Raw genomic sequence first — 14,929 nt, forward strand, 5'->3', positions numbered from 1 at the left:
AACCAGTAACTACAAATAAATAAATGAATAAATAAAGAAGTTCCGATTTTTTTCTTTAGTAAAGCGATGATTAGATTTTTAATGCTGTCACTTGTTCATACATTTAGCCGAGGAATGTCTCTGAACCCTTCCAGCACACTGCTCCCTCATTAAATGTTTTTCACGCCACACTATTTGTGACACACGGCTTCTGTACTGTTAAGTTGCATTAAATCCTATTAAAATGGCAAAGCCACTGTGATAATGAAGGTGCAGTGTACCTTTCACAATGTGCATGTCATTTCAAACTGTCAAGAACAATGTTGTATTTTTTTTATCTGGTCCCGTGGCAATACATTATGTAAGATATGGACAAAACACACGCCTATGTGTATGTTATTCAACTTTTTAAAATAGTTTTACGAAGGCAGAACAAAAGCCAGGTTTTAGTTTTGTGTATTATTTATATTATTTGTTAATTAATGTTATTCTCTGTGGTAATGGTAGGCTGTTAATAAAATGCAACAAAAGTGCAGTTCATGTTGATAATGCAACTGTTCATGTGGAGAAATGGCCTCGGTGGGGTGGGAAGTGTATCTCAGTATCTCATTTCGTTCAGAAGTTGACGGAGTACTTCAGTTCCTTTGCTTTCATTTACTGGTGTTTTAAGCGCATCATTTGATACCCTGTGGTTAGTTTGTGTGCTCACCATTTCAGCTGCGGTTGCAATGTTAGAGACACCTTCACTGCACTGTTGCACAGAGTTACTGCTCCCCACCCCTTAATCTGATCTTAATCTGTTCGGCAGTCATCTTTACTCTACTCCATCAACAGCCCAACATTCTACCAAGATTTCTCCAGTGCTTTCAGTGTACGAAAAAGCTGCTCTGTTATAGGCATGTTTCAGTTGTCTCGGTCTTCCAATAGTAGTGGCTGAAGAGAGAACTCTGATTTGCCACCAGCCATTTTGTGTAAAATTACAATGTTCTGCAACGTCCGTGACACTTTTAGAGAACCAGCAACCATTCAATCTGTAGGGATCCAGTGTTGTGCTTAATCCTCAGGCTGCAAGAGCATGAAACTATACACACTGCACTGTCCTAACTGAGCCAGTAGCTGATTCATGAACGAATAGCAATCATGAGTGGTCATCTCAATGTTACCTAGTTTTTTAAACTTAACACTGTTCCTGGTTGAAAAGTCTATCTCCGTTATAAACGGAAAGTTGGATCCAGTAAGCCCATTAGTACCAATCACTGAGATGAATTAGAAGTCAGCTGTTCAGTGGGAATACTACACAGGGTTGAAGGTCATTGCTGGAGCTGAAGTGAACAGGAGGCTGCCTCGGGGATTAGGCTGTTTACTCAGATGGTAGTAGCGCAGGCATCTGGCGCTTGTATGCTGCTTTACTTCAAGGGACAGGTACCACCGAACATTTCCATGGAGACCAGAGAAGTTTTGCTTCATTGTAAGTTGTATAATTTAGTTTTCCTTTTAAGGTGTTTGTCGAAGGGGCAAGTAGAGCATTATTTGACCTGACGTAGGATGAATGGAGTGTGCCCGTGTGTAAAGTCCTAAACTTACTGGCATTACAGAAAGCTAAAAACACAGATTTAAATTCAATGTGTTCTGCCTGTTGTACTGAAACTCCTGATCACTACACTTTGAAGGACTTGCAAACATTTAAATGAATTCACTTTTTGTCTAAAGGAAAACTGGGGAATCCGATTTTTTTTTTTTGTATATAGAACCAGTAAAACTGTAAAATTCAGAAGTAGCACTAAATGCTTAAGCAACTGCTGTGCTATTGTTCAACCACAGTACTGTACACGTTCATTAGTCTGTCACAAATATGAAAATAAATGCTCCTTTACAAGGTTATGGTTGGTTGGATCAAGAGAAACAATAACTGTTCACCAGTATTTGTTTATGTTATCCTGAGATGCTCGTTTTTTGGAATGCTTTTTTAAAAAGCATACATTTTGTTGAACGTTGGAGTAGCGATTTTTCATTTACTTTCATTTAGCATTGTATCTGTTTTGGATTTACATTGAAAGTCACTTTAGCTTGTAGGACTTTTGTAAATAGTTTGTACCTGAGAAGATTTGCATTTGAAACACTGTATTTACTGTAATTCTGTGAAACAAGTTAGTGAAAAACAAAAGAGTTATAGATTCGATTTGAAGATTGTGCATGCGGTTTTTGCTTTTCAAACAAGTTTGCTGTTTTTGTGTTTATTAAGGTTTAAAAGGTACTCCAATTGTAGCATGATTCTTTTGTTTTGATTTTCTACGCCAGCATTGCTACTGAGCTGTTACCGTGTGACGTTGATTCCCCTTTGTATTTGTATTTTACAGTTGGCATCAGATACTGCAGGCAGCTGTTTTTCACGGGTACTGTCTGACAGTGAGTCACTTTCATGTTGGTGGCGCTGTGTTAGCAGCAGTGCTGAGGATTTACATACAGCAGCATGTCATTAAACAGACAAAATGATCAGCTGGAGACTTTTCATAGTGACAGTGATAGTTCATCTCATAATGATCTGCATGGTATACTGGAGGCAGACATCCAGAACACCAGGAATAATATTAGGAATGAATTAATTTGCATTTTATTTCTTTTTTGTATAATGGGATGTGCAAATTGTTCATCTTCAATTTTTATTTCAACGCCACCCCCTAAACATTTTGAGCAGCATTATTACCATTCATTAACTCCAGATTGCTGCAGATGTTGCAACATTATTGCTTTGTTTTTCACCCTGCATTGATAAATAAGCATTGGAATCCAAAACAAAATGTAGTGATTACAACGAATAACAGTTTTGTCTCTGGAAAATGTAATTAACTGGAATGGTTACAGTCCTTTTTGATTTTTGTACAGGAGCATGTCTCAAATTATGTCTCAGTTATAACTACACTGTTCCAATAGAAGGCCAAATGTCTATAAATAAACTGTGATCATTGCGTTTAGTAGTATGAAATATATAGCGCATCAAATGACCCATTCTCTTGTTGGATGGCTGCTAATGGATTTTTGAAGACGCTGCAGTAAACGCAGGTCTTCAGCACACACAGTACATCGTGTATTCTGCAGTCTCAACTGATGTTTCCAGCTTTCCAGTAATAAGTGTTACTCTGCTTGTAAATCATTTCTGAAAGCTGTCTCAATAAAACATTGATTAGTTGTTGAGTAGTGTATTCTTGTGTAAAACTTTATATATATATATATATATATATATATATATATATATATATATATATATATATATATATATATATCTCCCATTTCCTCTTAGTATTTTCTATCAAGTCTCTATGTTGCATATACAGTTCGGGTGAAAGGTACCCAAAGTGGAACTAACAGCAATCTCTTTGAAATCCCTGAAAAGCTAACAAGTTGCTCTTGCTTGTTATTCTCTGTAGCTTCTAATTAGTGGATGCCTCTGTTTCTTGAGACTGTCTTGCAAGGTATAGAATACTTTGATTCAAGCATTTTGCTCCTTCCAATGGTACAGCACTGTTTCCCCTGTGACCTAACGTTTTTTTAAAGTACAGATTTAAAGATGTTTTTTTTTTTTCTCTAGTAAATTAAAAAATATAAATTGAAAAACACAGGATGAAGCAGAAATTTTATTAGTCACAGGTAACGAGATACGACAAAGGAATTCAGTGGGCCCGATTCACAAAACTGCTCATAGATCTTCAGTCCTCTTCCCACGCTACTGAGAGTATTATTCCCATTAAAATTAATAGAAAAGATGATACGGTAGGCTATATGGAAAATCCCTTTGAATCTACAGTGCAATGCCACCATTATTCCATCCTTGGTTATTGTACCAATCTGACTTTTATCACTCACCTGGTACTATAAAGAAGGTGGACAGCAATTTAATTTCTGGTATAGAATGGCATGGGAAAGCAAGCTGCAGCTGCTCTGTAAAATGTGCTGGAGTTAAATACAGAAATAAAAAGGTCATTTTCTGATTTAAAAGTGGTTAGTTATATACAGAAATGTTACCACGCAAATCTATAGCCAGCAGCACTCACTATAATATAATGCCACCCACATCCCACACCTCCATGCAGACAGCAACTCAAATTCACCACCCAGCTTTGATAATAATGAGAGAGAGAGAGAGAGAGAGAGAGAGAGAGAGAGAGAGAGAGAGAGAGAGAGAGAGAGAGAGAGAGAGAGAGAGAGAGAGAGAGAGAGAGAGAGAGAGAGAGAGAGAGAGAGAGAGACTACAATAATTGATTTGGTTCCACATCTTTTTTAAAAAGCTATTAGAGCAAATAAATGGCATAGCTAAATAAATAAAACAAAATAAGACAGTAGAGACCAAATAAATCTTTAAGACTTCTTTAGGACTTTAACATATTTGTGATCTACAGTACAGCTAGTGTATTCCTCTAAAGCTTTCGTTGGCTCAGTACAAAGAATTAGAAGATGGATTTCAAGCACCATCATGGGCAAACACATATTTTTGTTCTGGCAGAAAAATACCCCTTCTGTTAGAAAGTTTTCATTGTGTCATGGAATTCTGTTGGAACCTTTTTTTATTAGTAAAATGGGGAATGTTTGTTGTGTGGTTATAATTCAGAACAAGCAAAGCTGTAGTCTGATTAATGTGCCATTCTTCTGTAATTCCTGTCAACGCGCCACTCCTAAGCCCAAATCCTTGATTAAAAAGACACTGTCAATGGAAATGTTCACATCTAACCATGATCTCTGTCTTGTGTATAATTACAGATATACAGGAGTTTTATGAAGTTACATTACTCAACACACGCAAAAGCTGTGAACAGAAGACTGAAGAAGTCAATCATGTAGCTGATAAATGGGAGAGGACTAACTCCCCCACCGCAGTCCTGCAGCATCATCACAGAGGCCAAGAGGTGATGTAACTAGAAGGCTTCTCATTTGCATAATCCTTCTAGGCTATTTAAAGGTGCAGTGCCCATGAAGCTTTAAATTAGTTCTTAAATACCGGGTGGTTACAAAGTGACGAGGCCATATTGCAGTTCTGCTTTTACTATGGGAAACTTTTATAATGGTACACTTGCATAAGTTTTGTTGCTTTGCAATGAGTGGCATCTCTGTGGCAGCTTACTGACTCTCCAGCCAACCTGTGTTTTAAGTGTTACTTTGTTGTCCTTGCTCACCCATAGGCAATTTCAAAAAGGTATCAAAACATGACCTGTACTGATGGCTTAGGTATTGGCAGGCTGTAAAGAGATTTGTTAGCAGACAAGATATGTTTTCGGATGACTGCAGAAAGGGCTACACTTTGGAAGAAATCCTATTTTAGTATAAAACTGAGACTGATTGTGAGACTCCTGAACCTATAACTTTGCTAGCCGTCTCCTGGCTTTGTGTGATAACACTGTATTTGCAGTCGAGTTTAAAATGTGAATTTTACTTTTACAGATTGAAGAGCCAGCATGCGAGATATTGTTTGCTGCACCGTGAATATCTTTGCTGTGACAGTTAAATCAGCTCCAGCACTGTTGTGATGTATTGACATTACAATTTGACATTACAATTTGAGGAACCGCTTGAAGAGAACACATATGCCTTGAGAGGCAGGTTTGAATTATGGGAATGGTATGTGCAGAATATCTAACAGCTGACAGGCGATCATTGTGTGACACTGGATCTTCCTCAGCAGGACAAAAGCCTCTCTTAAACTGTATTGATTTCCCCAAATGTGCGCTGTATGATTTTAGAGTCACTGGAGAGGAGAAGGGGAGAAATTAAATGAGATGACTGTGCCTGCAGTGTCAACAAAGTTGTGTTGCTAGTGATGTCATAGTGATGCAGTAATTCACAGACATCTTAAGAAAAATATGAATTGTGAGATCAGTTGAAACATATATTGGGTTTGTAGAAATGGCATGCCAGTTTATCATTTGATGACAATCTTTAAAATCATTCAGTGAATGGTAGCAGCACAAGCTACATGAGTGTCTCTAGCCAGAGAACATTTAAAAGGGACTTATATAATAAAATTAGTTTAGTAATAGTGATTCATAAACAGATTACGCCCGTAAAGTTATTAAAACACTTCTAAATTAAATTGGGTGCCATACAGAATTGTCCTTGTCATGAAACTCTCTGACTCTTCAGAGTTTTACTAGCATTAGCAGGGCCACAGACCCCTTGTAGTCAAGTTTTGCAGGTCTTTCCTTTGATAGACACAGAGGTTGGTAGCAAACATGAGGAACAAAGCTGGTTCTCAAAGGACTGTGCGCTCTCATTAAGTGGTATGATATTACTAATAAAAAAACATGTCTCATTTATTGCAAAGTTATCTTTTCACCACAATTTCAGTTGTTTTTGGGCCATTCAGAGTAGCAGGGGCTGTTTGGTTTCATCGGTGTACATGCACTAGTGTGAAATAATCCACTTTGGTAGTGCAACAACCACTAGTCAGTTTGACAGTAGACTCCATTCAAGCATTCTGAGCCCTTGGCTAGAGCAAAGTGCATGTTTTACAAGTAGAAACACATGGTTATGACTGCTCTGCTGGAAAGAGAGCAGCTTTTCTAACGCCCTAGGTGTATGGAGGGGTCATATTGTTCTTACGAACATGCTTTTAAAGCACGCACAGTAGAGTTGTACTGTCAAATACAGTGAAGTTCCTTGGACAGTGATATGCATTGCTTACAAAAAGGTTCCCTCAGCCTTGTGTGTATCATTTTAAATATTCTTTACAGAGACTCGTTAAAAGTAAATAAGATAAGGTGGCTGTTTACGTATGTCAAGTTTCTGCACAAGGCATTCTCAAAGAGGCTTTGGCTCAAGGTGCACTTTGCATCAAATTTCATGAGCAGGGGGCTAACAGACTGCATGTCTTTCAGTTTAAAATGCTGTTCACCTAATAGCCATTTTAAAATTACTCTAACATCCAGTAAATGAAGATGAGAAAGTGCTAATGCCGTAGCACACAGTTATCTAGCTGCTTGATTCCATTCCGTTTCTAAGGCAACTTAGAATTTTATGTCAAAGAGCTATTTTGTCAATCCTCCATCTGCTGTAGTGGTAAATCCTCATTGTATAAAAAATCTCCTCGAGCTACAGAGTGGGAAACCCTTGATTATTCACAATCCGAAAGCTCTGTGCTGTGAAGAATAAGGTGTAGCAGAGAAAGGTAAACTACGCAATGATAAGCCTCAGTTCCATGCAATATAAATAGGATTTGAAGTGTATGGCCCCTGATCTGTGTAGCAACTGAATTGTCGATCTGTGGATCTGTGGATCAACTTGGCCTCCCATGAGCACTTCCTCCTCTTTTTGATTTTTGAAAAGAAAATAAGGCACAGTAATTGTTGAGTACGTCGCCAGAGGCTGTTCAATGATAGTTTGCATGTTCCAAGTCAGATTACATTTGAATTTCATCTTGATTTACGGAAGAGATTAAAAAAAACCAAAAAAAAAATCCACTGTGTCCTTCTTGAATTGAAGGTAGTAATCTTTTGTCCTTCTTCAATTGGAGGTCCTGGTTTTGTTTGAGGGTTCCAAATTATTATAATTTTTTTTTTAACAATATTAATTTTAAACAAGGTCTGTTTTTGGTTATTATTTTTTAAGCCTTATTGTTATTGGGGAGGGAAAGGTACCTCTACAACTGTAATGTCAAAATCAGTCAGCTTACCTTTTTACAAAAACCTATGTGTCTTGTCATTTGTCTGCAGTGGTGTTCTCTCTAAACTGGTCCGGTGACTTCTCAACACTCTGACTCTGAGGCTCTGTACAGACATGATGAGATGTCCCAGAGACATATTATAAATAGTTAATTTAACAAAACAGGCCTGAAAACATTCCCCAGAGTTTTGTGAATAGGGCCAGTAATGAGAGTTTCATTTGGAGTTTTTTGTGGTTTAGGTTGTAAATGTTGAATCCTGGTTGATTGAACTCAAGCATGCCAGTTCTGTGTAGTAGAAGAATCAGAGCCTCCATTTCTGATACCTAGGTTGCTATTGCTGTATGTGTCAGTGAAGATCTGGAATGAGCATTTTATTTCTGAAGGAAAGTAGTTTCTTAAACGTGTAGTTATGGCTTTCAGTTTCTGGTAAAAAAAAAAAAAAGATCACAGGCCAATGGGTTTGCACAATATCATGTTTTGTTGGAAGATTTTTTAGGATCATGATGCCATAAGCCTTACAGTTTTCATTTTATTTACAGCCAAGAGAAAAAAACTGTTTGGAATGCTTCCTACCTGAACTGGAGCAAAATGGTGAACAGCAACCATTTCAAAACCACGATGAAGGCAGCAAACCAGAGGTAAGCAATTACTGGGGTTTGATTCTAGCTTGTTGTTTTTATCTGGTATTCTTAGCCTGGCAGATCCTAGTGAACTCTCAGGGCCCAGTATTAGGCGCATCATTGGTTTTGTAAAGGCTCAAATTAAGGGTTGTTCTATTATTATTATTATTATTTATTTCTTAGCAGACGCCCTTATCCAGGGCGACTTACAATTGTTACAAGATATCACATTATACATTATTTCACATTATGCAGATATCACATTATTTTACATACAATTACCCATTTATACAGTTGGGTTTGTACTGGAGCAATCTAGGTAAAGTACCTTGCTCAAGGGTACAACAGCAGTGTCCACCACTGGGGATTGAACCCACAAACCTCCGGTCAAGAGTCCAGAGCCCTAACCACTACTCTACACTTCTATGCATTCCACTGATTCGAATTAAAAAAAAAATGACATACTTTTAATTCGAATTAAAAGAAAAATGACATACTTTTAATTCGAATTAAAAGTATGTCATTTTACATATACATGCTGTAATCTTTTTTTTTTAACTGCAAATTGTAATATTGTTTGATGAAATGAAGGAATCTAACTAGCTACAGCAATGGCCAAAAGTTTGGCATCACCTAGAATTATATAATTATATATATATATATATTTTTTCAATTTTTAGTTAAGTATATGGAAAACTACAAAGCGGTATGCAATTCTATATGTTAACATAACATTATTCAGCAGGTTTTGTTTGACTTTATGAAGCAACATTTGTTAATTCTATAGGGTGATGCAAAACCTTTGGCCATAGCTGTATTCAGTGTGTGAAGGTCTTTTCTATTTGGGAATGAGCATTGTGGCTAAACGTTTGGCCATAGCTGTAGATTTGTGCATGAGTCAGTTTATTTTATAAGGGGATTCATTCATATAAAAAACTCAATGGTAGAATATGTAGTAATGCTGAAGAAACTTAATCAAGTTATTTGACAAATGTTTTAACAGAAGTGCAGATATGTCTAATCGCAGGCTTTATCACTGGTATTGCTTTGTTTTTAAAGTTATTAAAAGGTATGGTTCCTGATTATCTTAATACTTTGGTCAAAAAAGGTCAATACTGGCTATAGTTTACGATGTCATGATTCTGGTAGTTTGGTAGTCCCAAGGATACGGACACGATTTGGAGAATTGGCTTTTTCTTATCGACTCCCAAAAACCTGGAACACTTTTTCACCTGGTTTAAGAATGGAATTTGATAGCCTCTCATTTTTTGGTTATAAAGAGCGTATTAGGGATTTGCTGAAAACTCAATGCCATGACATGTATGACAGGACCCCCTTGTAAATGAAGCCTCAGCCTCAATGGGTTAATTTCCTGTATGTATAAATAAATACATAAATAAATATACAGAATACAATTTTAAACGTGTCATATAAAAACGAATCTGTTACTATGAACATTTTAACTGTCTGCATCTTTTAGAACCCAGAGAGACATCATCTGTTGGTTTGATAACAGTTAGTTCTTCCTGGTAACTAAAATACAACCTTGGTTTTTTAAGGGATTTATTTACTGGGGTACACCTTCTCAAAGTGCATGCATCAGCATTAGCTCTCTCATTATTTTAGTGGTTTTAGTGAAGACACAAGACAGCTAATGTATGTAGCTAGAGTCTTTTGGCAGATTCCTCAGTTTGGAGCTGAGAAATCTGGAACACTGTCATTATAGATCTTGGAACCTTGGAAGCTATTTCACTGCAAGGCAGCAGCACCACCAGTAATTGTCGTGTCTCACCCACACCAGCTGCTGTCACCTGCTTTGCTGTGCCTCTGCATTATTAGAAGTTGGTCCATATTCAATTGGAGGCATTAAGAACTATTACTGTATTTGTAACAAAGCTAAACTACAGACAAACAAACAAACAAACAAAAAAACCCACGAGTTGCAACAATGGCCATGAATGCATAGAATCAATAAAATGTCTACATGTCTGATTGACACCTTCACTCTTGGTCATTATGTAATCCCACAGGGAAATGGCAACGTGACCCTCCAGCTTGTAGGGCTGCAGTGTGTTAAAATGAATTGGCTTAATCACCAACAACTGTAAGACTTTCCTCTTGGGATTGACAGAGTAAAAGTAAAGTGTGTGGTAGTATGTTCAGACTCGACAGCCTGCTAGACAAACCCAGGTATGGTGGGGTTTTTTTGGGGGGGGGGGGGCTCTGGTAAATTCTATAACCAAACGAAGGGAGAAAGGAAAGGAGATTATACTGCTCCTGGAGAAAAGCTGGAAGATGTCAGCTACAGGCTTGGGATCTGAAGATAACGTCATCTCAATTTTCCATGTCCTTGCTTTTCAGAAATCATGGTGCTGGTGTAATTCTCTATTGGACCCCACTGTAGGGTTTCTACCAAGCAGGAAAAAAAAAATGCTCTCTTCCATTTTGTTTTAATCCTATCAAAGAATAAAAGCGCAGTTTTCAAAACAAAGGAAAGGGAAATGAACATTTCTGCATCCCCCAAATATAAGCACCTATGACATTGCGCTATTTGAAAACATGTTCCCGTAATAACTGGCACAATGCACATCACGCAATATTATTAAAACCTTGAGGGGAAACATGGCAACCATTAATGGGCACAAATGTCAAGGAGGAGATCGGAAAAAAGTAACCTCCCTCGAGATTCGTACATTTAATGAAATGGAGAATTCAAAAGGTCAAGAGACAGGAAACACTGTCTTAATTAATGCTGTACAGCTCGCATTGATCAATATTACATCATATGTGTGACCCCTGCCATTAACTGAGACTGTATATTCAGTGAAGCTGGAGTTCACAGTGACCTTGACAGCGGAGCTAAAACTATTTTACTCCTATGACAAGGTACCCTCAGACTTTAAAATACATCCACATTGTAATCCCCTTGCCTTAAGAACCCAGCAAGGAATGTAACATAAAACCCCCTAAAACAAAACAGATTCCCACGATTCCCTGCCCTGCACTCTCATTTCCATAGCGGCCTGGAGAACCATCCATTTCTACTGGTATCCCATAGCCAGCAGCGGGATGCGCTGCATTGCCACGTGCTGGTCTTTACGATATTCATATCGTTAACTATCACTGAAAGTCAAAATAAGCAGCATACCAGTGCTGTGCTACATACCTTAGTGTCGGATTTAGTCACTTTTCCAGTATGGTTATTATAACTGCATTTTGTGAATACTTTCAAGATAATTTGTGCATTTGGCAAGACGAAAAAATTATTTTTTAATTTTTGTTGTTGTTGTTGTTTTCATTTTTGCTTTTAGCGATAGTGTACTCTATTATCTATTTGTGAAAGTTTAAAAGAGAAATGCATTGATATTACTTTTAACTGTAAAATGAACCAGTGCAAGCAAGCTATCCCATTATCCATTGGTTTACTATGGTCAGAGCTGGTAGTTGTGCAATTTTTAAAATGGTTAAGCTGATTAAAGACATTGTAGTGATGGTTGAAGAATTAATTATGCTGTTTCATTTTTATTTATTTTACTGTAAATTCATATTGTCAATTGATGGTTGCGTATACTCTTAAATTAATCATGTGCTGGGGTTTTAAAACACCAGTTAACGCTTGCTGGTGAATATGGTCACCAATGGTAGTGGTACATTATTATTATTATTATTATTATTATTATTATTATTATTTTTCATTGTTTTGAAAGTTTAGTGTTCCTAATCCCAGACTCATTTGCCTGGATCTTGATTGTTGCTGCATGGACGTAGCCTAAGGACACAGTGGGCATGTTAAAAATGATGGGCGCATGATTTTCTAATTAGCCAGCATGCAGGCTCCCATAGGCTCATCTGGAGGTTGGCGTCCCCTCGACAGCTCCGTAAGGGACCAGTGCTAGGACCAAAACTGCAGCAATAAGTGAACTTACAGCACTTTTTTACTACTTTATATTTGAAGAACCCAGGGCAATCTGTAACCCTTTTGAGGGAAAGCGATTTCTAAATGAACGCAGAGAAAGGTTTGGTCCAGTATAAATGCAGCCCGTGGTTGGAAGACAATACCTCCTCTGAGACCAGGGCCTCTCTGACTGACTCTTTTTAGACAAGGTGTCTTTAGAATCCACAGTTTAAAGGATGTTAACTTTTTTTCTTTTAACTGTTGCTTGCTCTGCCTGATTAAGTCTTTTAACTTGGGTATAGATTTTTCTCCACTTCAGCAGTGACCTCATTTTAGTGAAATGGTGATTGTCAGGTACAAAGACAGTTGCACAGGGTTTGTTATATTGAATAAGTGCTTTAGCAGAGAGGGAGAGAGGGAGAGAGACTAAAAGACTTCCACAGTCCTGGGATTATATTGCATGGTGCATTGAAAAGGTGAACTGTAATGTGAGTGTCTGACAATTCCCCTTGTCCCTGTCAACAGGCCAGTTGGCAGTGTGCTTTCCTACAGTGAATAGCCTGCATTGATTTGCTAATTCTCATCAGTCAGGTTCCTCTCGATCTCTCTCTCTCTCTCTCTCTCTCTCTCTCTCTCTCTCTCTCTCTCTCTCTCTCTCTCTCTCTCTCTCTCTCTCTATCTATTTTGCTTTGTTTAGTTTTTTTCTGGTTTTGAGTGGGACGCCTCTGGAATAGGGGGGCAGAGAACAATTTCGCCTCGATATGATTCACGTCAAAAACATCAGAGTCAAGCTCTGCACAAGCTTCACAACAAGCAAGGTAGGGGGGCTTGCAGGGTAATCCTGCTTTGGGATGCTTTAAAAAAAAAAAAAACTTTACATATACAGTACAATAAAATGTTTCTGTTTTTTTTTTTTTTTTGAGCAGCCCTACTTCGTACTACTTTCTTCTGTATTTTTCTTGTCTCGTTGTAAGATTAATTTACTTCAGAATGGATAGACTAAAATTATTTTCCGTGCAGATTGGAAATGTAACTGTCCCAGGCTAATGGATAGGACAATGCGTTACCGACAGTAAAATAAAAGCCACATTGCTTTAGCTGGAAATAACATTTAAAATTGCTCTTATATACTGGTTAAAAAAAAAAGTTTTTCTTATCAGGAAAACAATAAAAAAAATGATTGATTTAGTTTGGTAAAGCCAGATGTCTATCAACAGTTCAACAAGTAATACTCTTACTTTTAAACATTTCAGCTGAATTGCAAAGGCAGTATCATTCAGTCCCTGTTTATGGTCATTTGTGCTCAATAGCATTTTCACTGGTAGAAAAGAGATGAGCATGGGCTTTTCCTATTGGAACAGTGTTTTCTGTTTAAGGAGATACAGCACATTTAATTACGAGTATTTATTCATAGATTTATAAAAAGAGGGTAAAGAATGCTATGCAGTCTGCACAGACCTTGCTCTTTCATTCAAGCACTCTCTGTGTTATGTTAAGAGAGTCGTGTTTCTAATAAATAGCCTTTCAGCAGGAATGTAATTGTTTTGCAGAGCTGAGAGCAAAAAAAAAAACAAAAAAAAAAAAACAAAAAGTTGGCAAAAGAATACTTTTGAATTGGATATTGAAACTCCAAATCAGGATCTAGTATTAAGGCCGGGGTCTGAAATCTGATTCTTTACTCTTCGTGACTGCTGTAGCTTTTTCCATTTTTAGTGTATTGTTATTAATTTTCTCTTAAAAAAAAAAACAAAAAAAAAAACAGAAGGCATTTGTAAATCGAAGGAGTTCACCTATTCAACAGTGCATTTCTTAGGCTGATGAAGCGAATAGAAGTTTGCTTTGGATGATGTCTGGTGGGCTTTAAGATCGCGTTAGAAACATGATTGCTGTTAGCACTGTGGAGGAGGACTCATGTTACTCAGAAGGGGCCCACTTCGAATAGCAGACTGTGTGAATTTCTGTTGTGCCGGCTAATTCTACTGCTTTTTTTTTTATCTTGCTAATTTCACGGTGATGAATGCGTGCAGAGGTTAAGATTTTCAACAGAATGGACTGTCTTTGTATTGTCACAACCAAGGTAAGAACCAAGAGAGAGAGAGAGAGTCAGAGAGAGGGAAAGAAAGCCAGATAAAATATCCATTTCTTTTAAAGCAGTATCTCTGTTCACATTCTACATTGCCGGTGCTGAGTGCCTGTAAATTACTAATGTTTTGTCATCTGTGTCTTTTTCTGGCACAATATATTTTTCATCTTAAAGGGGTATTGTCTATTAAAGCATGTATTTTGTCTTTTGTTATTCTCAGCGCTGTAAGTGTTATTGATTAGTTAAATGGATGTTTTGAATTGTAGAAGGATTAACCCTTCTCTAGCTTTGATATTCAGTGATTGAGGAGTTGTGAAACTTCAGACAGGTGCTGTATCATTTGAAGCAGAACACTGTCCTTTGATAACCAATCACTTGAGACCATGTCCAGTGCAGGGAAAGAAAATGAATCTGTCTGAAATGATTATTCTTGAATCCTTGAATTTTACAGCACTGTATTTTATGTTTTTTGTACAGTAAAAAAAAAAAAAAAAATGTAAAAGATAGCAATTAAAATGAAGTTATATGCTGCCTGTGTATAATTTAGAGCTGGTGACATTTTAATATTTTGTAATATTCCATATCAGTACATCCGTAAGGATTAGACATCAAAAGAAGAACGTTCATTTCAAGAACTGAATAGTGCTTTATGAAAGGTTTCTAAACTTACTATACATAATGCACAGGAAGCATGACCATTCCTT

General features: G+C 37.3%; 1 protein-coding gene across 27 annotated transcripts in view; it reads left to right on the top strand.

The window, feature by feature from the left end:
* Window positions 1-14,929, top strand: part of LOC117407165 (disks large homolog 2) — a 248,309-nt gene that overhangs the window by 18,904 nt on the left and 214,476 nt on the right. For 23 of the 27 annotated variants that reach the window (XR_009329587.1, XR_009329586.1, XR_009329588.1 and 20 more), the window contains exons 4-5: window positions 4,732-4,877; window positions 8,167-8,265. Coding sequence is in view for 24 of the 27 variants with exons in the window: in XM_059030939.1 (XP_058886922.1) it covers window positions 4,732-4,877; window positions 8,167-8,265 (245 nt within the window). In the remaining 3 variants the exon portion in view is untranslated. Of the gene's footprint in view, window positions 1-1,364; window positions 1,448-4,731; window positions 4,878-8,166; window positions 8,266-12,844; window positions 12,961-13,088; window positions 14,220-14,929 lie in introns of those variants that run through there. The other 4 variants (XM_059030927.1, XM_059030935.1, XM_059030934.1 and 1 more) reach the window with 4 other exon arrangements.

The sequence above is a fragment of the Acipenser ruthenus genome, chromosome 9 (genome assembly GCF_902713425.1).
Source record: "Acipenser ruthenus chromosome 9, fAciRut3.2 maternal haplotype, whole genome shotgun sequence".
Classification (NCBI taxonomy): Eukaryota; Metazoa; Chordata; class Actinopteri; order Acipenseriformes; family Acipenseridae; genus Acipenser; species Acipenser ruthenus.